This window comes from Tyto alba, unplaced genomic scaffold (assembly GCF_018691265.1).
Source record: "Tyto alba isolate M040663 unplaced genomic scaffold, T.alba_DEE_v4.0 Super-Scaffold_46, whole genome shotgun sequence".
In the NCBI taxonomy this organism is placed as follows: Eukaryota; Metazoa; Chordata; class Aves; order Strigiformes; family Tytonidae; genus Tyto; species Tyto alba.
In genome coordinates this window covers 10,921,860-10,947,597 of record NW_024881322.1, presented here as the reverse complement: position 1 = coordinate 10,947,597, position 25,738 = coordinate 10,921,860, and the positions used below count along the sequence as shown (strand labels likewise).

At 40.5% G+C, this 25,738-nt stretch overlaps 1 protein-coding gene across 18 annotated transcripts in view; it reads left to right on the top strand.

Moving 5' to 3' along the window:
* ARPP21 (cAMP regulated phosphoprotein 21) overlaps window positions 1–25,738 on the top strand; it is a 146,218-nt gene that overhangs the window by 84,987 nt on the left and 35,493 nt on the right. For all 18 annotated transcript variants that reach the window (XM_032997218.2, XM_032997226.2, XM_042806364.1 and 15 more), the window contains 5 exons: window positions 4,036–4,266; window positions 8,634–8,803; window positions 10,390–10,494; window positions 12,973–13,230; window positions 21,017–21,143. In XM_032997218.2, coding sequence (XP_032853109.1) covers window positions 4,036–4,266; window positions 8,634–8,803; window positions 10,390–10,494; window positions 12,973–13,230; window positions 21,017–21,143 — 891 coding nt within the window. The remainder of the gene's footprint in view (window positions 1–4,035; window positions 4,267–8,633; window positions 8,804–10,389; window positions 10,495–12,972; window positions 13,231–21,016; window positions 21,144–25,738) is intronic.

Genomic DNA, 25,738 nt, shown 5'->3' with positions numbered 1-25,738 from the left:
TATTATGCTATAATTCAGTATTGATTGGGGGAGTGAGGAGTTAATAATTTAACAAACTGCAATCAGATTGCAATCCTACAATTTAGGACATCATACAAAACATGGGTTTGTTTAAATTTCCAGTAATATAGTGGACTTTCCAGGGTTGACTAAGAGCATAGAATAGTAGAGTGAAATAAATGTCCCTGTAGGCATCAAAGATGTACCTGTTCAGTCTCTAACCACGTCCATGAAGAGAAAATCCAGCTCATCAACTACTATGTTATTTTCACTCATACGTTACAAAGGGTTTTAATATACATTTTTGGGAGGGAAGACAACATGTGCTTCAAAGAAATATTCTCTGTGTATCTACATATCTAAATAATTGTTGGAAGACCTAAAAGATGTAACTGTTGCATCTTTAGCATCTAACGCATTTACCATTCAGTGGAACTCACATATGTTGGAGTGTGGTTTTTTCCCCCCCAATTTATAAAGAGCTGGTTCCATTGAGATATCAGCTGTGTTGACACAGATCTGTAGGGATAGTTAAATTTTTTGGCCGGGCTCTAAGTAATCAGAGCCACAGTCTAATCTCTCATGTTATGTGTTCATGTCTTTCCCCAACAGGAGTAGCAGATTATACTGCAGTCATTTCAATACATTAACTTTATATATATATAAAAATATAGTCTTGTAAATTATAATTTTGTCTCTAAGTTTTGGAACTGGATTTCTGTTACTTTATGATTTCCTTTAATCGGGCATTAGCCTGACGGATCTTGTGAGTCCAAGAGAAACTGTAGAAATGTTCATGTATGGGTGATAAAACATGAGTCAGCTGCTTCCAGTCATACTCTTCCCGCCAACCAACTGTGCTGAAACATCAATCTCATTTTTAGAAGTGTGGCTTGCAGAGAAATAATCATGTTCACATGACCACGTACCATTATCATTAAAAAACCCCTAAATACGTTGTAATATACGGAAATGCAAGTGATTTACAAAAGTAGCAAATAAATATTCCTAAGCCAAGAACCTATATCCAAGACAAAAATAGTTCCAGAGGTGATCAGTGCTCAACCGTTCCTGAAAAACTGACTGTCTGGAGCAAGTAGTGGGTAGATCTTGAGAGTCCAGTTGATAAGAAGGTAAAAATTTACCTTGGGCTTGGAAGGTTTGATGAGCAGAACTGTTCAGAGTCATCAGGTACCGAATACTGACCCAAAGGAAATAGAGCAAGACGTGTTGCATCAGTCACTAGTGCTCAGAATATTGGAAAATTAATGGTAGCTCCATGCTCTCTCTCCACAAACCCTCTAAGCTATTAAGCCTTTGTGGTGATTTTTCTGTCTCTCTTTCTTTTACCACTCTTTGAACTGCTATATCTCTCAGAATACTTAAAACTTATATTAATGGAAAGTGATGAGAATATGAAGGTTATTATATCAACTATGAAGCAGCAAGAAAATTACAGAAGAATCTAGAAGAAGTAGCCATCATTACATACTGAAAAAAAAGAGGTTAGATTGTGTAATGGGGGCAAAAATCTCATTTAGTCAAAGTTCCTTTCAGAAGTCTTTAGCAAGACATCTCTTAATGTGAATCTGAGTAAAGTCAGATAGTTAATTTTTTTTTTCATTTACTGCAGTACTGAATGCATTATGTGGTGATTTCTTATCCTAAATTTAGACACCGTGAAAACAGCTAATCAGAGCTACAAAGACAAGATTAATTGGTGTTAATTTCCAAACATTAGTATTGGAATTTACTTGACTTAGTAGGTCTAGTCTTAAAATGATAGGAAATATGTTGTAGTGATGGCAAAAAGTGAAAATAGATCATTCTTATGCAGGATAAATGGAGACAAAATTGGTTAAGTATTAATTTCTGGGATTTTTTTTTTTAATATTTAGATAATTGCTTAAATGGTTTTGTGTCTTATTTGTGTTCCTTCAAAATAACCAACTTGATCTCCTGACATAGAACAGCAGATCTCAGATCTTTTAAGGCAGACATTTCGAAGCTTTTATCTCGGCCAACATGGGGTGATAGCTCCTGAGGTTTTCCCACTGCTTCTGCCTACCATTTGATGAGTACCTCTGAATTTACTGCAGTCCTTTGGCTTTTAACATTCAGAAGCTGGTAAAGATCAATCTGTGATTCTGCCATAAGAGCAGCTCAAAGGGGGGAAAGAAAAAAAACAATCGTAGGTCAGAGCTGCAATCTTCTTTTACGCTAACGGTTTTTCTTCAGAATAGCACAAAATGGGGAGAGAGAAGTTTTAACTCAGGCTTGATACTACTTATACACTTAGAAATAATGGGAGGTTTATGAAATCTCATCACCATTTCTGCACCTCCAGGTTTCTTTCTAACCCGTTGAATTCAATAGGTGATGGAAAAGAGAAGAAAGTATGGCAAGAACTCAAAAGAAGCAACATGAAGAGCATGTAGAGGGGCCAGGGAAATGCAGAAAAGGACCTGGTAACTGCTGTAGAAGGAAAACTGAACTCTGGTGGTTGCATTTACATTTGCGAGGAAGATGCCAAATACTGCTTCCAACTTGATGAGGATGACATCCAGGAATATCTCTTCACATTGTAGAAACACTGCAATCTGAAAAGATCTAATAAAAAAACCTATCCCTTAAAGGATAATTGTTCTAAATTTCCAACCTTACTCTACAAGGAGGGGGAAAAAATGTAGCAACTCATACAAATTTTAAATGTATTTATAGAAATTAAAAATTTCTTATGAAATCTCTATTACATTCTTCATGATATACTGGATAAGCAGATTTAGGGTCCTGCTAATAGCAAATAGTGCACAGCTCATAAAGAGGACTGTCTCTGTAACAGCTGCTTTATGAATATGAAGTTTAAAGATGGATAAAAACGTGCTTTACATGGCAATCTGCAATAATCTGTGGAAAGACCCTCACCTAAGTAACAGGATGCTGGTGTGATTTCTTCAGAGGAAACCTGTTTTGCTCTGAGGAAATAAACTATTTCCAATATGGATTTCACTGAAAACAGGTCTGAGGCTCTAAGCAGTCTACTGCACGGTCCTCCTGTAGTATCCCAAACATGAAGGGATATAATTTGTCCTCCAAGAAAGAAGTTTACTAAAACCTAAGTCTGAATTCTCTCTTTTGTTTTTGTCTGTATCTGCAGGAAGGCACTAAGGAGGTTAGTAATTAATGTAAGATGCATAGATAGTGCACAGAAATAAAATTAAAGAAATTGCAATTAAAAGATACTTTACTTCTGGGAGGAAGCATCCATACAGACATTCGCTTTTTTACCTCCTGTGTATTTGCCTTAATATCTTACTTGAAGGAAGCCGTTCATCTGAGCCTTACAGTTTCAGAGATTCTTGTAATTTTTATGTGAAGCAAATTGAACTCCAATCAAGTAAACTCTCTGAATCTTGGAAATATAAAAATATTTGGATGTTAAAATAATGCGTCTCCCTTCCCTTCCAAGCACAAATGTCTTTCAGAACATTTGATTTATCTTGATTGATCAATTTTAATAGGGTAGGTGCTGAAAAACTGAAGTGACAAAAGTCTTAGTGTCTTAAGTAGCTTTAAGTTAATACACATATGGCACATCTACCTTGTTTCTTGATTGACGACTCAGTTGCCAGTTGTTTTTTTTTTTGTTTGTTTTTTTTTTTTACTTACAGACAATGTTCAGTGGTTTTGTGTGTCGTGTTTTGGTTTTTTTCTTTTCCATTTACAAGCCCTGTGTTGAGTTTTTTTATCTTATGAACCGATTCTTTGGCATTATAAATACAGGCTGAGCATTTCGTGTTCTGTTTGAGGGAGCTGTTTACTGGCTGGGGGGAAGCAGATGTCATGGGGGGAAAGTGGTCTTTTGAATTGTAGAAATACCACTGGATACTGAGCTCAGTAGGGAGTGAAAACCCCACTCCTTCCAGCTGGGCATGGGCTAGTGCTCACCTTTGCAGTCTGTGAAGGCTGTACCTGGTGGGTACTGGGGTCTCTCGTAACCCCCCACCCCTCGCTGTGGTTGTGTCTCTCTGTTAGGCTCAGAGTCTTCCAGCAGCGCTGGCTCCTCAGGATCACTGTCACGAATACATCAGCCTCTCCAAAGCGCATCTCTTGTCCCAGGGGTGACGGCCAGCTCTTCGGGCAGCGTGTCCTACCCTGAGAATGGGATGAGCGGCCAGGTGGCCCCCAGCAACACCAGCTATATCATTCTTCCACTTGAAGCTGCAGGGATACCGCCTGGCAGTATCCTTCTCAACCCGCACACAGGTCAGTACGATGCCCTCTCGCCAGGCACTGCCCTTCAGTGTTTCTGATGTCATCTGGGGAATGGCCAAATTTCTTGATTCTAGAGATATTTTCCTTGAGGCACTGTATGAGGAAGCAAGTAGCAAATATACACAGAAATTACATTTGATAAGTTATTTTTCCAAATCTGCAGGCAAAGCTGGGTTGACTTTCTGAGGCTGTTGTGGCGTAGCTGGTGGGAAGTGATGCAAAACACACTCATGAGGTTCCAGACAGGATATTCATCTCGTAAAGTCCTAGGACTCCTTGGCTGTGAATCCTCTGAGATCCCATTAGCTTCAGTAAGGACAGATACTCTTCCATATCAAGCATGCTAATATAGAGTACAACCAAAATATGTCAGAGTCTTAGAGATTGTGCTTAACAGCAGAATTTCAAAAGGCTTAACGGCTGCATTTGAATTGGCACTTCAGAGTTAATTTTATGTGAGCTGTATGATTAGCAATTGTATTTAAATTGGAAGTTTTGTGATAAGAGAAAGTTGTAATCTCTTCAGCTCCTGGTAGTTAGCAGCACACAAACGAGGCACTCGCAGTCACCCAAGCACTGTGGACATTTTAGAAACCACTCATCTTGAATTTGAGTGCTTGCTGAAAGTTTAAGGCAATTTGTTACCTCCTTGGTCCAGATGAAGTCCAGATCATGTTACGCTATTACTCCCCACAGTAATGTACTGACAGCATTAAAAAGGTTCAGGGAGGTTGAGACTGTGATGCTTCTTCAGTGATTTGGACTATTTCAGTGACCATGACTACCTGTGCTGTCAACCTTAGCTGAGTTATGCTGGGTTTAAAATAACAAAGCCTACAGTGAAATGTATCTTCCATTGTAGTGGGAGCTGAGAGTTGAACTCCAAATTCTTTTTTCAAAGTCCTTAATAGAGCATTCAGGAGCTTTTTGTTTCGGGATTTTTGTTTATAGACAGTATTTTATGTATATTACACCTCTGTGTTTCGATATTGGTGCAAATGTGTAAAGCTTATGTGTGAGTACACTGCTAAAAATACTTTTTTGGGGGGGGTCAGAATTCAGTCAAGAAAAACTGAAAGTTGTACCATTTAGGAAAAACAGCCTTGACAAAGTATTAAACCAAGCTTTCCATCGATATTTAGAGGTAGTAGTATCAGCGTGTATAAAATCAGGGAGAAGTTCTTGTTTGTTTAGATTCAAATGTGGTAGTTCTTTCCAGAGAGGTGACGTAGTATCTTAAACAAACTTTTCTAAAGCCTTTATTATTTATGTGTACTTTTTTCAAGCTATTACGTTATTGAAATGAGAGCCTAATACTGTCAGCATAAATGGGGATTCTGGACATTTCTTAAAAGCTCAGTTGGGGGAGAGGACAGCATGGGAGGTAGGCATATGACAAAACCCATCATTATTAATGTACTCATTTCTGTTGTTCTGGTAGTTGACAGTTCTGTCTGTAACACTGAAAATTCTTAGTTAATACAGAAGAAGGTGTTTTCTGTGCTATGTAATCCACTATCATACAAAACTCAGCAGGCCTAGGCAGAAGTCATCCATAATTCAGGTGACAGGACTGAGAGAAAGAAAATAAAGGAATCACTGCTTCTCTGAGCCCACCAGCAGCTGAGATCTGGCCATGGCAAGGGTGGAGGCTGGAGCTCACCACACTTGGAAGCCAGAAGAGCTGTTTAAGAGGAACATCTCCTACATCTGTTTTGTCAGTTTAGCAGTTTGCAGCAGCTAGCTCATAGTTTTCCCTGATATCTAGGGAGTCTTTTTCTGCTCTAGGTATAATGCCTTTCAATACTGTCACTAGACCAGAGCACCTCATTTTCTCTCCTAGCATGCCTCAGTGTCTGCAGAGGCATCATCAGGATCTGTGTTAGTATGTTTAACGTTCAGGGAGAAAGTGGCTTTGTGTATATATAATTTTGTGTTTCTTTCAAACCCCGTGTTTTGTTTCTGTAGCTCCCTTGTAAATACATACATAATAAAGAGAACGGAGGGAGCAGATTCTTTAAAAGACTGAAATTCTTGTCTCAGATGTATAGCTTCACACCGCTACCTGTGCTGGAAGTCAGGCATCTACTGTGTTCTTAACATGCATCAGATTTACCACTGTTTGGGCTTAGAATCTTTGCATCTTATTAGGGTAACGTTACAAAAGAAGCTCCACAGGGAGGAGACTTAGATTGCTGGATGCTGTGATTGCCTATCAAAGTGATGGATGCTGTCAGAAACATAGATGAAGAGAAGACAGTTTAAAGAAAAGGAAAAAGGAGCTTTGTTTCCTGTAATGAATAGATTTTCTCTCCCTATGTAACACCATTCTTTAGCTCTTTCTTCTCCTCCTGGAGAGTGGCTACTTCCAGTCTTTTTCTCTCTTTTGATCATAACGCTGCGTCCTTTAAAGATTTTTGCTTCCTTTCACACTACGTAGTCACTGACTGTGCAAGCCTCTAATGGCATCCACGGATGCTGTCAGTATCTCCCTGCTCTGATTATACCTCTCAGTTCCTTCTCAGGTGTTGGCAATCCACACTTTCTTTTCCATATCTGTAGTTTCCTTTGATTTCTCTCTTCTGTTTCACCCTTCTCCTTCCCCAGATAGAGAAGCTTCTTGCTTGCTTTAGGAAAGGACTCTTTCTGTAGCTATGCTTTTTTACCATTTCACCCACTTCATCAGTCTGTTTTACCCTTTGAAGGATTCCTCTTGACACATTCTCTGACTGAACCCCTTTGACAATTTAAGAGCATTTACACGTTTCATTCTTACTCTTTTAAATGACATCACAATCTTTGCCCTTCTATCAGGGCCACAGTTTATAACTTACAAATGTCTTCCCTGTTACCATCTGATCTCTCCTTTTCATTTCTTATTTCTTCATGAAAGGTCTTTTTTTTTTTTTTTTTTTTTTTTTTTTTTTTCATCTTCAAGAGCATTGCTGGACCTATTCTCTTTCAGTTCTGTTATCCTTTGCTAAGCCATGGGAAATGCTCTTTATGGCTTTCCTTGGGCACCTGGTGCAGGCTTCGGGAGCCCTGTTTTCCCACTCACCCAGTCTGACTTCTCTGGTCTCCTAAAGTACTTGTGGAGCCTGAGACTCCCAAATCAAGGGAGTCCACGTCATTGCCACGCAGTATGTTCACAGCAAGAAGCAAGAAATCAGCTAGTGGACAGAACTGCCCCATGCTTCTCTTCCACTCACTCTAATCATGACCTTACACTCTGCGAGTGTGAGATGTGTCCAGTATAATAGGACGACTTCATCCAGAACGTCTTGATGCTTCAGAGAGAGAAGGCAAGGTTTCCTAGCCAGCGGTCCTCATACATTTCTAACCATGATTAATAGGATGGAAGAACTGAAAGGCTGAGGAGTAGATAGAACAAGTAAAGATGCTTGGGGTATACAAATCAAAAGTTCATTGTTTCACTCTTGTTCTCAGTCACCAGATTCCTCCAAATCTCCCTTTTTATCTCAGATATACATTTAGTTACCTACTTTAAATGTTATCACTTCATTGCTAAAATTCCCTTTTTCTCACAGAAACAGAAGTAATTCCTTTGTTTTATGAATTTATGGTGGAAGTGAAAAGAGTACTGAGGTCATGGAAAACATTTTGCCTACAGAGAAATGTGTCGTCATCGTGTCCCCCCCCCCCCTTTTTTTTTTTTAAGACAAACATTGCTTTTGCAAAGTTACTTCCCCAAGCTAAAATATATGAAGCAAAGTGTTCAGCCACTTAATAGAACTTTGGACAGAATTTGTCCTGTATATAAGAGATTTTCAAAGACTTTTAAAGTGTTTCTTCCTTGATAACTTCCAATGCTGCCTCCTCTAATTACATAGGGCACAGATCTCAAAGGTACAGCACTATGTTACTAGAATCTGTAAATAAATTAGTAACAAGGGTGGGTTTGTTTTTTTTTCCTTTCCGTACAAACTACAGTGTGTCAGGAGTGGTTGTGTGCATTTGAGTGCTGTTGTGTGGCAGTAAAATGTGTGTGACTATTCTCTACCTGCAGTGTTTGCTCCAGAGTTCAATTTCAGTATTAACTGATTCATCGTTGAATGACTTCAAGTAACCATAGCATCTGAATCATCTGTTAGCCATGGTAACCTTCCACCGGTTCCTTGGAAAGTCATACTGTCAAAACAAATATCTGCTGTCTGCCTTGCTTGCAAAAAAGACAAAAAAGATGGCTGATACTGTAATGAGGCATTGAGAGTGATGAGCATTTTCCTGTTGTAGCAGGTCAGCTAAAGAGCGATCAGTTAAAGTAAGCTTGTATGATTTCATGGAGAAAACAGTATGATTTTAAAAGTGTTCAGCAAAGGCAGGGTGCTTTGTTTCAGGTCAACCGTTTGTAAATCCTGATGGGACGCCGGCAATATACAATCCTCCCAGTGGCCAGCAGACGATGAGGAGCCAGATGGTGGGACAGTCTCAGCAGCAGCCTTCATCCCAGCAGTCTCAGCAGGTTCAGCAGGCACAGCAGCAAATGGCAAGTCACCTTGTCACACAGGTAGGTGTGGTGGCCATTGGAAAAAGGGAAGAAGCTCTCGGGGATGCGAAGGATGACCTAAAGGGTAGGAGGGAAGGATGCAGCTAGACAAAATATCAGGATATTCTTTTCTTTCAAAACAAATGAGGCCCACGGTCTGTATTTTTGGTGTGGATGAAACAGATGGAGAGGGAAGATTCCTTTTTCAATTCTATCTAAAGGATGGTTTCATTTCAAAATGCACTGTTAAGCGAGTCAGTGTATGTCTACATAAAAGTACTTTGCAAAAATTGCCCATACGTGAAAGCTGAAGCATTCATTCTCAAACTAGTGCAGCGCGTAATTCTCCCCAAAGAGCTGGGGACCTCTCCCTGTCCCTTTCGACAGCAGCGAGGCTGAGTCAGGGAGTCAAGTACAACGCAGGGCTCTACAAACTCTTCCATGTCCCGTTGTATCAGGCCTGGTCCGTGGGTAGCTCGCTCTCCGAGCACCCCTGCCCCTGATTGTGGGTCTTCTGCCTGCACCCCATATTCTGGCCATGACCCTGCTCTGAGCTAGGAGGTCTCGAGCTGCAGCAGGAGAGGGGAAGAGCAGTGCAGTTTGGGCACGGTGCCATGGTATGTCAGCTCGCTGGCCCCTGGGCCGGCCATGGCGTGTGGCCAGATGTGGCCGAGCATGGGCAGCAGCGTTTGGGTCTGGTTCAAACTTAATTTTGTGGATTGTGTGCCTGCTCTCCCAGAGCTGAGCAGGCGGAGGGAACTACTCAAGCAAGAATCCTACATCCTGCTTACTCCCAGAGCAGCAAAGGTGTACTGTGGTTCTTGTGTGGCTTTATAATTTGGCACAGTTTCACCCCAGGTTACCCAGAAATACAATGATTAAATTCAGTGAAGTTGCTTTGATTTTACTGTGTTTGGACTTAAGTATTTGTGGCTCTTATTTCTTGATTTGGTCTTAGCAGTTTTAGAAGATGGAGGCAGTACCAAACCTGTGTAAGACTTAAGTTAAATGAAAGATTTAAACGAAAGGAACAGTAAAGCTATTCCAAGGTAATACTGCTGTAGCAAATTGTTCTTTCACTTAGATAAACATCTGCTCCAAGCAGAGGGGCCTGTCTGTTGATAATTCACAGCCTATTCTTTGTCAATTTTTTTTTAGCTATTGTGTTCTACCAAAGCAGCTTTACAGTCATTATTCCTTTGCCTATGACACATGCAGAGTTAAATCAGTCATTATCAGCAGAATTCAAATATGCACTTACACTGTGCTGCTCTTCCATTTTATCTCCGTAAATTAAATGTAGAATCATAATTTGGCTTTGCCTCACATCAGTAATAAGAAGGTGTAACTGTGGCTTTATTTAATCTAACAGCCATCAAATATATGAAAATAGGCAGAAAAATCTGTAATAAAAAATTGTTTGGTGTAAGGCTAAAGTGGAGACTAAAATTTCGGTACCTGACCTCCTGTACTTGGGCTGGCGATGAGTCACCTGCATTTTCAGAGCTGTGTTTGAGACCTTTGTTCTCAGTAACGGTGGTGGCGGTTGTTGTTACCTCTCTCTAAGTAGGTTGTATTTATTGTCTTTCACTGTGTTTATTTTTCAGCCTGTTCAGGCAATGCAGCCATCTTCTCAGTCAGTCCAATATCCAGCAGTTTCTTATCCTCCCCAGCATCTCCTGCCAGTCTCTCCAACGCAGCAGTTTTCTGTGGTACTAAAGATTACTTTTTATTATTTTTTTTAAATGTTTTATTTTTTTTTTACTTTCCTTGAATTTGCGTGTGTGAGTATGAGTATGGCCGAAAACCTCTGGGGAGCACTGTGAGGGGTGTCCTGCATGAGAGGCCCATCTAATTCCCCATTTGCATTAACGCTTTTGGTACTAACAAGCATTTTGTTAAAAGCGTTCCAACTGAATCTGACTATCTAACCTGGAGGATGATGTTAGGGGCAGGGTTCTCTACCTGATTAGCAGAGCCACCAGAAAAGTATCTTGTCCTGCCTGTGAGAGGAGCTTCTGTATCCCCACTTTATGTTAAGGGAGCTTAAATTGCTAACTTGAGAATCTGAGATTTGGGTTATCCCCCTTTTATGTCCACAAAGACTGGGGAAGAGACCTCTAGAAATCATTATTTTTTTATTTTATATTGTTTTATCAGTATAATAAATCCACTGCCTGAATTTATTCTTTGCTGATACCAGAGCACTTGGAAAAGAGAGTAGCAGTGAACCAGCTGCAGAAGGTGTGGTACGCTATGCATGATGACAAAGCACCAATGGACATGTATAAAAAAAAATAAATAGAGTGCTCTTCTGGAGTCTGAATCTGGCTTGGTGCTTACAGGGCTAAGATTATACTGTTGTAAAATGAAGCTGACATTTTAAGAGGCACTACAGGATTTTTTTCTGTTATTTTTCTCTCTTGCTCCAGTAATCTTATTTATGACTGATTTTTTTTTTTCCCAAGGTAGAGTTGTCACGTAGTTATAGTAAGAGATGGAAACAAAGCTGAACGGATCCTTGCAGCTAAAATAATGTTATTAATGCCTGGTAGATGAGCGGTACCATTTAAAGGACAATAAAAAACATTCTGTGCTGAACAGAAGTTGCATAGCTCAGTGCTAATTCTCTTGAAAAGTGTCTTGCAGGCATCTCATGTTGTTCTAGTGACAGTCATAGGAAGGCTGATATTTTTAGTGGCTAATTTAAAAGTGAAACTTCACCTGAAGTAATGTCTTCAATGTATATTACATTATACACACAATGTATAAATTATAGGGTTTTGAAGCTCTTGGTCTCCATAGTGCAAATACACAGACATTGCAGGCTCAGTGAAGTTTCTTGTAGAATCTGTTTGCAGTTATTTGCCATCCAGGTAACAAGTATCCTAGATTTTTAAAGAAACAACTTCAGAGACACAACTTATGTGCCTGAATGTGGATGTAGGATGATGGTAAAGTGAATAGCATTACTTTCTTACATCACCTGAATATCTGCCAGGAGTCTTTAAACTGTTGGCCGATGGTATCTGCTCTCAGAGTGGGAGGGTGAGTCTCTGTGCAGTCTCTGGCAGTGCTTTCCACAAACAAACATTTTTTTTTTTTTTTTTTTTATATTTTTGAGTTTCCTGCCAATAAATACGTCATGCAGGGTGGTTTTGGAGACTGAACACCACAGGGATGTGAACAAAATCAAAGAGGCACCTTTTAAAAAAATGCATGGATGTTCTAAGTGAAAAGCATTTTATAGTGCTTATTCCCTATCCGTGAGGGGGTATAAGGAAGGGACCATAATCTGCATATTAGTACATGATGGAGTTTTATGCTGGATTTATTGCCATATACAATATGTTTTAATGTTGAGTATTTAAAACTCTTATGATAAGGGCACAAATGAAGATGCATAGAACCACATTTGTAAATCTTCGACCTTCACAGAATAAACTTGAGAGCGTTGATTAGTATGGATCTTTTCGCAAGACTGAACAGATACTGTCTAGAATCCTTGTATCATTACCAGCATGTAATGAGACTTAGGTCCATTGACTTTATTTGGTGCGTTCATCCTACCATAGATTTTTTTTCTTTCCCCTCCAGTCAAATAAAGTACTTGTTTCTTTCCAACACTGAATAAAAAGCCTTGAAATATCAACTGAAGGCTTGGGTTTCTTTACGTTCTCTATGTTTGTAACCTTGGATTTTCAAAACAGTCCAAAAAGGAAAAGGTCTGCACCTGAAGCCTACTGAATTCCTCTTGGGATCGTTTTGAAACATAGGTGAAATTACCAGCATGTGTTTGGCTAAGGAATTCTGTGTTTGGGGGAAGAGGTACTCATAACGTTATTTTCATGCCCTTTGTATCTAAAGTGTCTTCTTTTGAACACTGTAAAGTTTATTTGTCGTTTTGGAATAAAAAGGGGGGGGCAGGGTAAAAGCCAAAATAATCGGCTTTTGCGCTAAGCGATGCCACTCACCTTGCAGTCTGGAAGTCTTTGTCAAAGCACTTATAGTGATTTTCATTTCAGTTGCCTACATTTTTGTACATATCCATGCAAAGGTTGGCACGTATTTGAGCTGAGTGATTCCTTTCCCCCCCCCACGCCCTGTTTGAACCGACTTTGTTTTGCTGACCCGCGTGCCTACTGCAGGCATCATGTCCCCATCGTTTTCTACTGCATTTTGCCCTGCAGCGAGATGACATGACAACGCAGTTTAACCAGATGAGCTTAAGTCGTCAGTCGTCAGGAGACAACCCCGAATCACCTTCTGGTCCTGTCTACCCATCGCCTATCCTGCAGCAGCCTGCCCAGCAGCCGGGTTACATCATGGCTTCCCCGAGTCAGCAGCTTCCCGCAGGAGGCTTCACAGGTTCAGGTCCACCAGTATCCCAGCAAGTGCTGCAGCCGCCGCCCCAGGGCTTTGTGCAACAACCACCGCCACCGGCGCAGGTAGGCAAAGCCCTCGCGACCACTTTGGTCACGGTGCTCATTAAAACATCGCGAGGAGAGTATAAAAAAAATGATCCAGCTTCTAGATTATTTCCCCACACCCCCGCCTCTGGTAAAAGCAGATTTTTAGGCAGCAGGAAACTTGCAAAGCCTCTATCGTTTCCTGGGTTTCAGCAATTCCTTTCCTAACCTCAAACCATTTTCTGAACATATGTTCGTACTCCAGGGCACATCTGCACATGAATATGAAGGAGGAGGGTGAGTAAATATCTGTAGTCCTTTTTCCCCTGTATATATACCAAAAGAGCAACATGCACGTCAGCCCAGGTAGTCGTTAATCATATTTAATTGACTTGAACATGTGAGATGTCACAGATCAGTAATTTTAACTGTCTTCCTGAAGACTGATTATGTTTTACTGTTCACTACCAAACATGTCTGCTTGTCTCCTGGGTACCTTTACAGAATATTGAAAGTGATTACTGTCAAGAAGTAAAATGCACAAATGACTTTCTGGCCCATTTTCAAGGCATACGCTTTAAAAAGCCAAATTTTTTTATCCAATTATAGATAACTTCATTTAAACTCTACTTTAAAATGTTATTAATAGTATTTCTCCTGTTTTCATTTTATCTTTTGGAAGAAAATATATAAAAAATAAAGTAAAAAAACTTCACCATTTATTTTAATGTAAAAGTAGTGTAAACCCTATTGGATTTTTTGTTTGCCACTTCTTACTGAAAGTCTCCAATTGTGTTTGTTAATGGGATTCTCTATTGCCACAGTAATGAAGAATTTATACTGTTGCAATGTTTTAAGTGGGCTAGAGATCAAGTTAATTATATCACTAATTAACAATAAAACAAATCTGAAAACTATTGGATGTTCATGTTCCGTAGAGGGCTCTGACATCCATAGTTTTTGTCATTGGAAACTATGCAGCCATTTCTTCTGAGAGAAGGCTTGCAAAAAATAATTTTTAAGGAGCTGATGTCAATAGGCATGATTTTTTTTTAATTTGAAAATATTGCTAGAAAGATATTTTACTGTTTGCCAAATATAGCAATTTTTCTAATAGTTCTGGGAGGAAAAAACAACCTGAGAACCAGAATCCCCTGATGAATCTGTCTTCCCATCTAGACTGTGCCTCCTAAGAGAGTAAGTAGAGGCTGTCCAGGCTTCTCTCCTTGTGTACAACCCCTTGGTGCCCTCTGTTTTCAAGCATCATTTAATCAAACCTCACAACACTTCTGGTGAACCAGATAAATGCGAACAACTCCATTTTACAGGCCGTTACCGCAGCAGGTGAAGGGATGTGTTTCCCAACCCCCCGGGCCAGGTTTTGCTGCAGGAGCTAAGGGGGCTGCAGCATCGTGCTGCCTATCATGGCGGGGGGCACCCCAGGCCTCCTTTTTTCCCCCCCTTGGGTGAGACCGGGTTTGCAGCCCACCCTGGGGTCTCTCCTAGACCCCCCACCACTTCAGATGACTTTGCAGATGCTGCTTCTGTGGGTTTGCCCCCTCAGCTGCTGCCTGACTCTGGCTGAGCCTTCGTCACCCGGGGCGGGAGCGTCGGGTTTCACCCTCGCGTGTGCAGCAGGGTGCAGCGGTTTCGCTCCATCTGGCCTAGTGTCACTCTGTGAAGCTCTCTTCCCTCATTTAATACTTGCCTTGGTGCTACTGGAGAGGCAGATGAACTTCTTCGGGGGATAAAGTGATGAGGAGCTGCCTTTTCATATACAGGCTGCTGTAGGGCGAGTACCATACTGACGTGTCTAATGGCTGCTGTGTCTCTGTCTGTGCCCCAAATACAGTACATACGGGCCTTTCCTTCTAAGTTGTAACAAAGTGGGAAGTTGTCAAGGGCAGAAAAATATCTTCTGGGTTTGCAGCAACCTCAGTTATTTCGCTGGGGAATAGTTTGTCCTCAGGAGGTGTGGAAAGGTGAGAAATTCAGCGCTGTCAGCTTCCTCAGCATCCGCTGCACCGCGTGCATCGTTCATCTCCAACTTGTCGCTATTCCAAAAAAACCTTGTCAGATACCTTTGTGGAAGTGGAGGGGGGGTGTGACAGTCCCTGCTGCCTGTGTCCCTACACCCTGAAAGTGCAATGGCCTTGGTCTGCTGGGAGGGAGAGAGGGCAGCAGCTCTCTGTCTTTGCATGCAGAAATGGCAACTTCTGATCAATGTTTTGTGTTTTAATTAATTCTCTTCAGCCCTAGAATGTGGCACGGTGGTTTGGATACTACTTGAAGCCCATGTATGGCAAATAGGGGATCCTTCTTGTAAAAAAATGAGCAAAGCCTTGGGAAATAGTGGTTGCTCTGCCCTAGCAGCTCAGCTTTATGTGCAGGACAGCTAGATCCCAACTCCCTGTCCTGCTCATGGCAAAACTTCACTGTGACAGTGGCTGTTGGCAATCTGAATCAAACGTTACTCTTTTGGGCTTAGATGCAATAGTAAGGCTGCTCTCAGATGCCAAAGCAGGTGGTCTGAGGCAGGCTTTAAAAAAAAAAAAGGCAGCGCAACAAAGGTGGAAATTAATGCAAAAGATTATGTGATGCATTAATCAATGCAATGCAGTCAATGTAAACGCACCTTTATATCTTAAATGTTGCTTTTGAATTTATACCAGTAAAAAAGAGACTTGACTTTAATGGCTAATTAATTCCTGAAAATGCGTTGCTGATAAGGTTCTGGCAGGTTGGCTGTGGTACTCTGTATCCTGTTGGAAAATAGCAGTGAAAACTTGGGTGGAGGTCCTGTGAGTATGACCATTTCCTTTGGCAGCTGAAAGGAGGAGAAAGAAATGCTCTCCAAGCCTACAAACCCAATGGTACTGCATTTCAGTTATTAACTTTTGTGTTAAAGTTCAATTAAATGTGGATCTATAGCTGCTCTCCAAGATTCTCTCTCCCAGTCTGTACCAAAGCAGGAGCAGACTGAGTTTGAAATGACAGGCCTAAGAAGTGGTGAGAGGACCCTTTGTGTTTCTTTTGCTGCTTCTTTCATTGCAGCTACTCCCCAGCTTGACAAGAAAGTAATGATTTAATAACCTGAAAATAATGATCTGTCTTTGTTCAGCCAATTGGAAAAAAAAGCCCCAAAAACCTAACCATTAGTCTGGATTTGCTGAAAAGGACTTTTAGCAGCAAATGCCTGTTTGCTTTCTGTAGCACAAATGGCAAACATACATCTTTACTTTCTCTATTTTCTTCAATTTTCTTCTTTTTCTGATGGTTCTTCTATAGCACTTGTGGGTCCAGGCACTTCAACAAGGGTCCTCATTTGGTTTTTGCAGCACTCTCTCAATGGTGCTTGTCATTGCTCTACCTCTGAAAATGAAGAAATGGGAAAACTGTTAGTACTGTGCCAGTGGGAAAGGATATGCTCCCTTAAAAGTTACTTTCACCTCTGACTCATTCTTTCTGGGATGTATGCTGGTAAAATGCTGTCCAAGAATGAGGTGGCATGAATTCTTGGAGAAGCTTGGAGAAGACACATGTTGAGGGATTTTTCACCTGAATTAATTGTGTCATCATTAATTTTAGCAATCTCTTTGCAGAAGCCCCCTCCTAGAGACTCCATAGCTAACCCTAAGACAAAATCTTTATTCATAGCATGTGTCCTCTAGGAAACTTGTTATGAGAAGGTAGGGGAGTCACTGCAAGTGAGTGGGTCTTTCTTTGTTGATCTCAAAAAATTATATTGGAGGACATCCTACAGTTGTTGTACACAAGCCGTTATTTTATTTTACTGTTCTTATCATTATGGAGGGTGGGGGGGAAGAGAAAATCCTTGAAGAATGACTGATCCCAGTCAGTTAGATATTGAGAAGAAATGGTACCTCCATATGTCCATACATCACTGTGGTTTCTGTTGTCTTTGCTCCCATTTATGCAACTGTAGCTGCCATTAGCAATAGTGTCAGCATCACTAATCATCTGGATGAAGGTGTCAGTCCAAACCTAACTGGATATCACCAATGTTAAGAGAAGGTAGAATACTGGTCTGATGGCAGAATCAAGCTGTAAAGAGGTGTAATGTAAATCAGTAAAAACGATCAGGAAGATTGTTTAGGAAAGTAAAATCAGCCTGAAAAATCATGTGGAATCCTTTTCCTACCATGAAGAAATAAACAACATACCTGTGAATTTAAGGGATGCTGCTAGAGAGCAGTGCAAGGGTGACCCAGGCTGGGAATGTGTTTTGAACTCTTATGTGGACAGAACAAAGCAGAAAGCCCATGCTGTATCGAGTCTCTGCACAGCATCTAGAGATAAAGCACATAAGGAGGAAGAAGTAAAGCCTGTTCATGCCATTTCATGAGTGTCTCTGAAGTGACATGCCCAGCCCTGTTACAGTTTAAGTTGAATAAATAAAATTCTGTGTATGAGAGGAGAAAATAAAATGCCTTCGAATGGTCAGCATACAAACAAGGAACACCTTCAAAATAAGAATATCCAAGTGGGTAAGGATCATTTGTCAACTATTTCCATTGTAATTATTAAAGAGGGGAGGTTTTTCACAGTGTCAAGATTAAGATCAAGAATTTTTTTTTTTTTTTTTTTTTTTTTTTAGGATAACCATAGAGCGCTGTTGGCATGCTGGTTAGTGCAGTGCAGACTTCCAGGTTCTGTAAATGAAATATGTTATACAGGCAAAAAGTCCAAGATTAGATTGTGCATTAACATGGGAAAGCACTTCAAGTACAGTTTGGCATGTCAGTAGGCTGCTACAGAAATTTAATGTTTTTTGTTTAAGAGCACATAAGCAAATGTGTTAGTAACACTGATATAGTGAGAAACTAAAAAATTCAAGAGTGTCAGAGTAGACAATGTGATACTTGTTCTCTCTGATCCATCTGATTCCACTGATCACTAAAGTAATATCAGAAACAACAAATTATATGTTTCAACTACTGATGCAGAGTTGTACTCAAGATAAATTAAAATGGATCCTTCCAAAAACCTCAACCACAAAAGACCTATTTTATCCATGTCTGTATTTTACACCAAGCCCATCTTTTAATGTCTGATCTCATTAAAAAAAAAAAAAAAAAAAAAAACCAAAACAAAAAAACAAACCAAAAAACCCAACTAATGAAAAAACAAAAGCAACACCAAAAACCAAACCTCTTCTTGCAAGTCATGTGTATGTGATAACTAGCAAATTCATCCATGAATCTTTCTAAGTGAAATGATTTTTTTTTTTACTCAATACTCTTACTACTAGTATTTTTCAGACTGATAAATTGCACTCTGATAAGCTTGTAAGTGAAGTATATAACCAATGTATTCCAATGAGTTGAGAAAATGAGAGAAAGGGAGAAAACTCTTTGACTAACTCTAAAGCGTTCCTTGTGTGGTAAAAATAAATACATGTTTCCAAATTACTCTGCTTCAGTGTATGTATATTTTTTGTGCTAGGCATGTTCAACTATAAACCTCATTTCAAAACCTATATTCTTTAGGCTATGTTTTAAAGTTAATACCTATAGAATCTTTCCACAAGAGAGAATTCACATTGTTCTCATATGCTCGTGTATTTTCAAATATCTAGGGGCCTGTCTGCACAAGGAAAATGAGGAAGTTCAGGGTAAATCAAATAAATTTAAATCCTTTAAGTGAGATTAAGCTGCTGTCAGAAGTGAGAGTATTTCCACAGGGGTTTAATATTCTTTAATTTGTAGAATACAGTAATAGAAAATAAAGAATATTTGAGAGGATGTCTACTCCATTCCCCTGCTCCAAGGCAGGATCAGCTGTTTGCACTGACTTTACTTAGACCTAGTCTTCTCACTTCTTTCAAATCTCCTATTGTAGAGTCTTGCTGGGAGCCATCAGGTTTCCACAAGATGAGTTTATCACACCACACTTTCCTGGTCCATGATTTACACTTCTGTGATGTTTAAAGAATGATTTTGGCACCTTAAATGTTTGGGTCAACTTTCCTATACCTTGTGGCTTTTCCTTGCAGAGAAGCAAATTCAACATGTTTTTGTCCATTTTACAAAGGCATTTTGCTTTAGTTACTTTAGTCTAACAAAACAAATTAGTCAAGGACAGGCTGTAGCCATTAGATGTCACTTGGTGTATTGTCTGGAGGGAGGATAGCTTACAATGTTTTCCAATCAAAATGATCTTGTTTTTCTAGTATTTGTTTGAATCTGGCTGATATTATCAGGGGATGGGGCGGGGTGTGGAGTGGGGGAGGAGATTTCCATTGATTGAGAGAAAATTAATAGACCTTGAAGAACGGATGGGTATTCAGCCTCTTGACTGACAGGTGATATTGACTGACAGTCAGTCTGGGGGATTTCACTTCAACAACACCCAAGTCCAGTTTTGTTGATCCTGATACTTTTCCCACCAGTTACCCCTTCATTAGTCTTCTGCTTGCCCAATTAGCCATCCATACCCTCTTCTTGCCTAGTCGTTTGTATCTATGCCTGTTCTTTCTCATCTGACATCGTCTCTAGTAAAATTTCTGATCTGTACTATGATGTCCTAGCAGTATACAAAAGGATGCAGTTACTTTTACACTGCTAATGCTTTATGGGTGGTCAAGTTGAATGAGCTGTTACAGGAACATTTCCTCCATGCAAATAAAACTGACAAATACAGTTCTTAATTTTGTATGAAAAAAAAAAAAAAAAAACAAACAAAAAAACAAAACAACAAAAAAAACCAAAACAAACAAACAAACAAACAAACAAAAAAAACAAAAACAAAAAACAAAAGCGTTTGGTATGACTCTGTGCATATGTCTGAGTAGGATAAATGCTACACACAGAGGGAAAAAAAAATGTACGATTTGTAAAGAAATACTGACAGATGTGGCAGAAGACATGAGAGAAGCAGTGTTTTCCCAAGCCTCTGTCCCTCTGCAGTTTGTCGATACAATACACTGCTGGGCTATGCCAGGTACCTACAGTATCCACTGCAGCTGAAAATGAAAAATACTGAGTGCTTTGAACTTGCCAAGGGTCAGTTGAAAACTGTTTAGCTCAAATGTCTCAGTCACCCTCAAACTTCCATGTTCACCTACGTGATAAGGTGATGTAGTACATGTTGCTCTATAATGGCAATAATAATAGAAAAAAGAAGCCCACCTAGCAAGACTTGCTGGCTCAGTGCCTAACCTCAGCTTCTGCAAGAAAACAACTATGACTGTTTTTTGAACTGTGGTTGTAATTGCACCAAGTGTGAGAGAGGCTTTACAGGGAAATGTTCTTGTAAGGAAGGATGTAGCTGTTAAACAAAAGTGTGAATTTAATAATCGTTTCTTACAAGTGTTAAGGGCACACACACTCCATCTTTCCCTCTATCTCGCTTCTATATATTTTTACTCCAGGCCATTCTTTGCTTTGAATTGGCCATTTTCTCTGGAGTTCACTTAATGGTTCGCATGCTGTCTATATCTATAGTGTTGATATGGAAGATGGTGGTGTTTGCATCAGTTTTTCTGCAGCGTTTGATATTTCACTGTGATTTCTTTAGTATAAGCATGTAGGTTTTTATGCATTCTGTGTGGTTTTGTCTCTTTCAATTAAAATTATTTTTCTTCTGTTTCTTAAAGTTTTTGAGAAGAAATTTGAGCACTGATAGCAAAGCTGAAAGCAAGCAGCAGTTCTTGAAGAGACACAATGCAAATCTCTCCTTTTGATTACTGCTACGACTAATATACTTGACTTGAATTCTTGTTCCTCTTCCAATTTTGTTTTATGTTGTGAATCTTTGAGCTTTGGAGTCTGTTGTAGTTAGCTTCTGATCTCTTTCTTTGCAGATGCCAGTGTATTATTACCCATCTGGTCAGTACCCTACCTCAACAACTCAGCAGTACAGACCCATTGCCTCAGTTCAGTACAGTGCACAGCGGAGTCAACAGATCCCACAGACTGCACAGCAAGCAGGTATTTACATCTGTTACTCATTTCTTCAGCTGCTCGCAGTGCCTTTGCTGGTGGAACCTATTGGTTGCGTTTTAATTTCGGATTTAAACAGCGGAGGAGAAATCTGGTCGCTGTCCTGTCTGAAAATACGGTGAAAATTACCAAATTGAGAGACCCTTTGCTTGGAGCCACTGAGCAGTGGGACAGTGGAGGTTGAGTTCTCCACCCCTGCAGTCCTGCACGCGGTGCCGTGTCCTCAGTGTCCGTGCTCCACGGGACGGGGCACAGACAGCGCTGGGGGGGGAACTGGTGTGAGCAGTCCCATTCCATGTGCAAGCCAACCGTTGCGGTTTGTCCTTCATCACGCAAACTCCCCAAACGTTTGTAAAGGCTCTACACGGTAGACAGGATTGCAGTGACACAGGAGGGGGCTGGTCGTGCTTCAGCACCTTCTGCTCTCCCTGAGCCCGAGGAGCGGCGAGGTGCTCCGTGGGGTTGGCGCCCGTCGGGACCGGCTCCCCGCAGCGATGTGCGGCTGGAAGGGGGGCCGTTACACTGTAAGAGAGTGAGTAGCAGGTCTCACAGTGAACCGGTCTCTTTTCCTGCTGTGTCACGCCACTCCTGATAACACCAGAGCAAGAGGGACGTAGGCAGAGTTGGGCTGGCGCGTGTTGGGGGAGGGCAGGGGTTGTGCTTGTGAAGGGGTCCTTGCCTTTCAAGGGAATAAACAGTTCTGCTGGTTTTGGAGATTTTTTTTTTTTTTTAAGTTATTGATTGTCTGTCTGTTTCTCTGGTGCACACCTCCTCTCATAGGGTCTCTCAAACAGTAACTCCAAGGTGTATGGAGGGGTGTTGTTTCCTGGTAGGGCTTGCAATTACAGACGTGCCAGGTAGGACAAAACATTCATCGCTCTGTCTGGGTTTGGCAGAAACCCTTCTGAATGGCAAAGCAGGTTCCCTGCACAGGCATTGATAGAGAAGTCTTTTAAGATGCAAGTCAAGAGCCCAGACATGAGACGTGAACAAGACTTAGAGGATCATCTAGCCCGTCAACCTGTCTCTGTAATGTTACTGCTGGCAATTTTGTTCACACTCTCTCAGGCGCTCAGGGCAACAAAGACACAGCAGACACATCTATAACTAAGCAATTGGATTCCCCTTTTTTTTTTTTTTTTTTTTTTTTTTTTAAGCTGTTTTATGTTCTAATAAAATTGGTGGTGTTTTGGTCGGTGTTGGCAGTAGCTGACTGTCTGCTTTTGTCCTTTAGTATTTATACATTCCTGAGAGAGAGGAGGGTGAAATATTGCACAAAAGTCATCTGTCTTTTCTAGCTTCTCCTGCCTGACAGTCTGGTACCAAATTTATTATCTCTGTATAGTAGGTCTTTGAACCTAAGTGCAAATCAACTTAGATGACATTATCTGGGTCTACTGTGTTGTTATAAAACCATATTTATCAGTTTAATGCTACATCCATAGCATAGTGAAGATTATGGTAAATGAAGTGCACAAGAGGTGGTCTGAAGCACTTGAGTGATGTTCTGGAGAAGATCCAGCTGTTTGATCTTGAGGAAATCCTAATTTTAAAGATATATTGTAGCATGGAAGCTGTTATGTTTGAGTACAGACAATGCAGAGATGCAAATGCTAATTTTGTTTCTGTGTTTACTGCATCATTTTCCTTACATGTTTGGAAAACACGAGTCAAGGAGTTTGTGTAAAATCTCTAGCACGTCAGTCTTTTCCTGCAATTCGCTCTTTCAGCTGCCTGCTCAGTTGGAAACATTATTCTTATCTCTTGTTTAAAAATGAAAACATTGTGACTACAGTTTAGACTCCCTGCTGTGGCAATGATTTTAAGCGTTTAGCTATTCTCAGATCTTGAGACTTGGCTGAGAACAAATTCCTCAAGCTGGTTCATCCCTTTGGGCTCAGATACATCCTTCCCATAGTTGTCGTCCGAGTGTGTGAGACGTGCCAGGAAGCAGCTTGCAGTTTCCTACACGTCTTTTCTTGGAGATGGTATAAGGATCATTCGGATTTATGTTCCACTGCATCCCTTGGTATTTGAAAAATAACTAGCTTTCCAAAATGTCACATAATTTATACTAAAATAAAAGATAAAGTACAGGAAAGCATATTATTTATGCTACATATTTATTGCAGGAGGTTTACTGTAAGCACTGAGCAACCAAAAAACTAAATGTGCAATGATGATTTCAGGTAGTTCTGTGCCCAGTGCTGCTTTTCCTACCATTAGCCTCCACACACAAACACATTTTGTTCCTCGTGTGCCTTGTAGCCTCAGCCCAACTGCAAAATCCTCATCTCTTTTGGCTGCTCTTCGATGCCCAGTAGCTGCTGGGCAGGAGACAGCATTTCACCACCTCGGCAGATTGACTGGTGGCACCCAGACAGGGCAAGTAACCGCCAGCTCCAACTGCTGCCTTTTGGCAGTAGGGCAAGTGAGCTGGGATGCGCCTCTCCCCTTTCAAGCCACTGATTTTTATGAAACTTTAGAAATGTCATGTCTTTGCAGCTTTCATCTCTCTATCAAACGTAACAGAAGTTAAGGTGATGAACTCAAAATGTTACTCTGAGGGTTGTTTGAGAAAAACTAGCGGAGTAATCACACTCATTTTTCCTTCAGAAACCAGTTTTTAAAAAGCAAAACACAAAAACACCAAGAAATTTTTAAAATCTTCCTAGAAACCTGTACATGACTGGAAAACAGCAATCAACAAGCAAGCGTCTCAGACTGCAGTTTGCCTCCCCATGCAGGCTTGGCTTCACATCAGCACGTGAGCAGGTTGTGCGGGAGCCAGGGATAACGAGGGGCAGGAAAATGAAGATGTAGAGAGGACAATAGCACTGGTGAGACAGGGATATTGAGGATGGGAAGGGGGAACAGATGGGTAGAAGGCAGATGAAAAGATGATTTTTGAAATGGTTTCCCCAAAGACCTTGCAGCACTTGCTGCTGCCTGGGAGAGAGGACGGCTGCAGTGCCGGCAGGCCCGTGAGAGCCCAGGCTGTCTGTCTGTCTGTCTCATACGGCAGCGTGAACACAGAGGCAGCCTCAGGCTGGCCGCTCAGAAAGTGTTTTATTAAAATAAAAAAGTTTGCCTGCTTGGAGGAGCTTATGGCAGCTTTCAAAGCAGCAGCAAGGAGTTTAGATCTTGCTTTCCTCACTTAGGGCTGCAGAGGTCAAAGTTTGATCTAATGCCAGCAATTTGTTTTCATTTTTCTTAGAAAAGGTCTCTTCAGGAGCGGAGTGATATTGATGACTTTTACAGCAAACAGCTAAAGTAAAATGTCAGCACAGCATCTGTGGTGGCTAAGGGAGCCTGTACTCTCTTGTGGCTCTGGGCAGGAAGCAATATTAAGTTAAAATGGCTCCAGGGCAGGAAAAAAAAGATGAGCTCACCTAAAATCAGATTAGGGCTCTGGCAGCAATAAATCATTTGGAGAGAAGAATGAGAACTTTTTGTGTGTTTATTTACCTTTTTTATTATTTTTTTTTTCCTTAAGTGCTGGCTTGCATGAACATAAGTGACCCATTTCTGACAAAAGCCTGGTACAAAGAGAGTTGTCCATGAAGATTTTATAAAAAGCTCTGCCATTTAAATACCATTAGTTTCTGTTCAAGCCAAAATGTTCTATCTGACAGCATGGTAGCATGGTCTGTAAACAGCAATACTTTCATTTCACTCAGATACGTACCATCATTGCTCTTCTTCATTATGCTGCTTCTGCACTATGCTTGTGTCCAGTCCTGCACAGTGCAAAGTTTTTCAAAGTGTTGCCAGTTAAGCCCATGTCTGTCATGCCGTGGCATGCTTCGGCCATCGAAGGTGGGTTCTAAGGGTGTGTTCGGGCAGCTGTTTGCCAAAACCATATGCTCATTTTTCAAACTATTTGGGTATGTTGCTATTAGTCATTTCTGCACTCCATAACAGATACTTAAGATACTGTGAAATGCCCAGTTCTGTAATCACACAGAAGAAAATGTTGTTTCTGTATTCTCATCGAGCAATGCTCTATAAATTGCATGTCTAGCATCATCAGTATATCATTCTTCAATAATTATCTCTGTCTTGATAGTTTAGAAAGCTTTTAATCCTAGTTCTTGTGCTGGAATAGAAAAATAGAGATATATTGATGATAAATCAGTAATGATTTGTATTTTATCATGATAGAAGAAATCACCAATGTGGGTTTTAATATCAGTCTTTCTGTATTTTCTTTCATTATAAAGTGCTGTGCACTTCAAGGATTTTTCATCTTTAAAATGCTTCATAAACATGAGGTAGATAAGTGCATGTGTATTACTTTGGGATATGCAACTGTTCTTACTGCCATTCACAAATGAACAAGCTGCAACAAATTACATGATTTTTTCCTAGTCTGGTTCATTGTTGTCTGTCTGCCTCATGTTCCAGATAATTTCAGAGCACAACAGAAATTTTATGGATAAAATAATATTTAGATTCTTGTTTGGGCCTAGTTCTAAAAAGCAGTTAGCTTAGTTTATCGCACAGTTGGTATGAATCTGTGGTGTGTGTTTTGCATCAGTAATGAAGATCATCTTTTGAGGAGATTAAAGCTCAGACCTGTA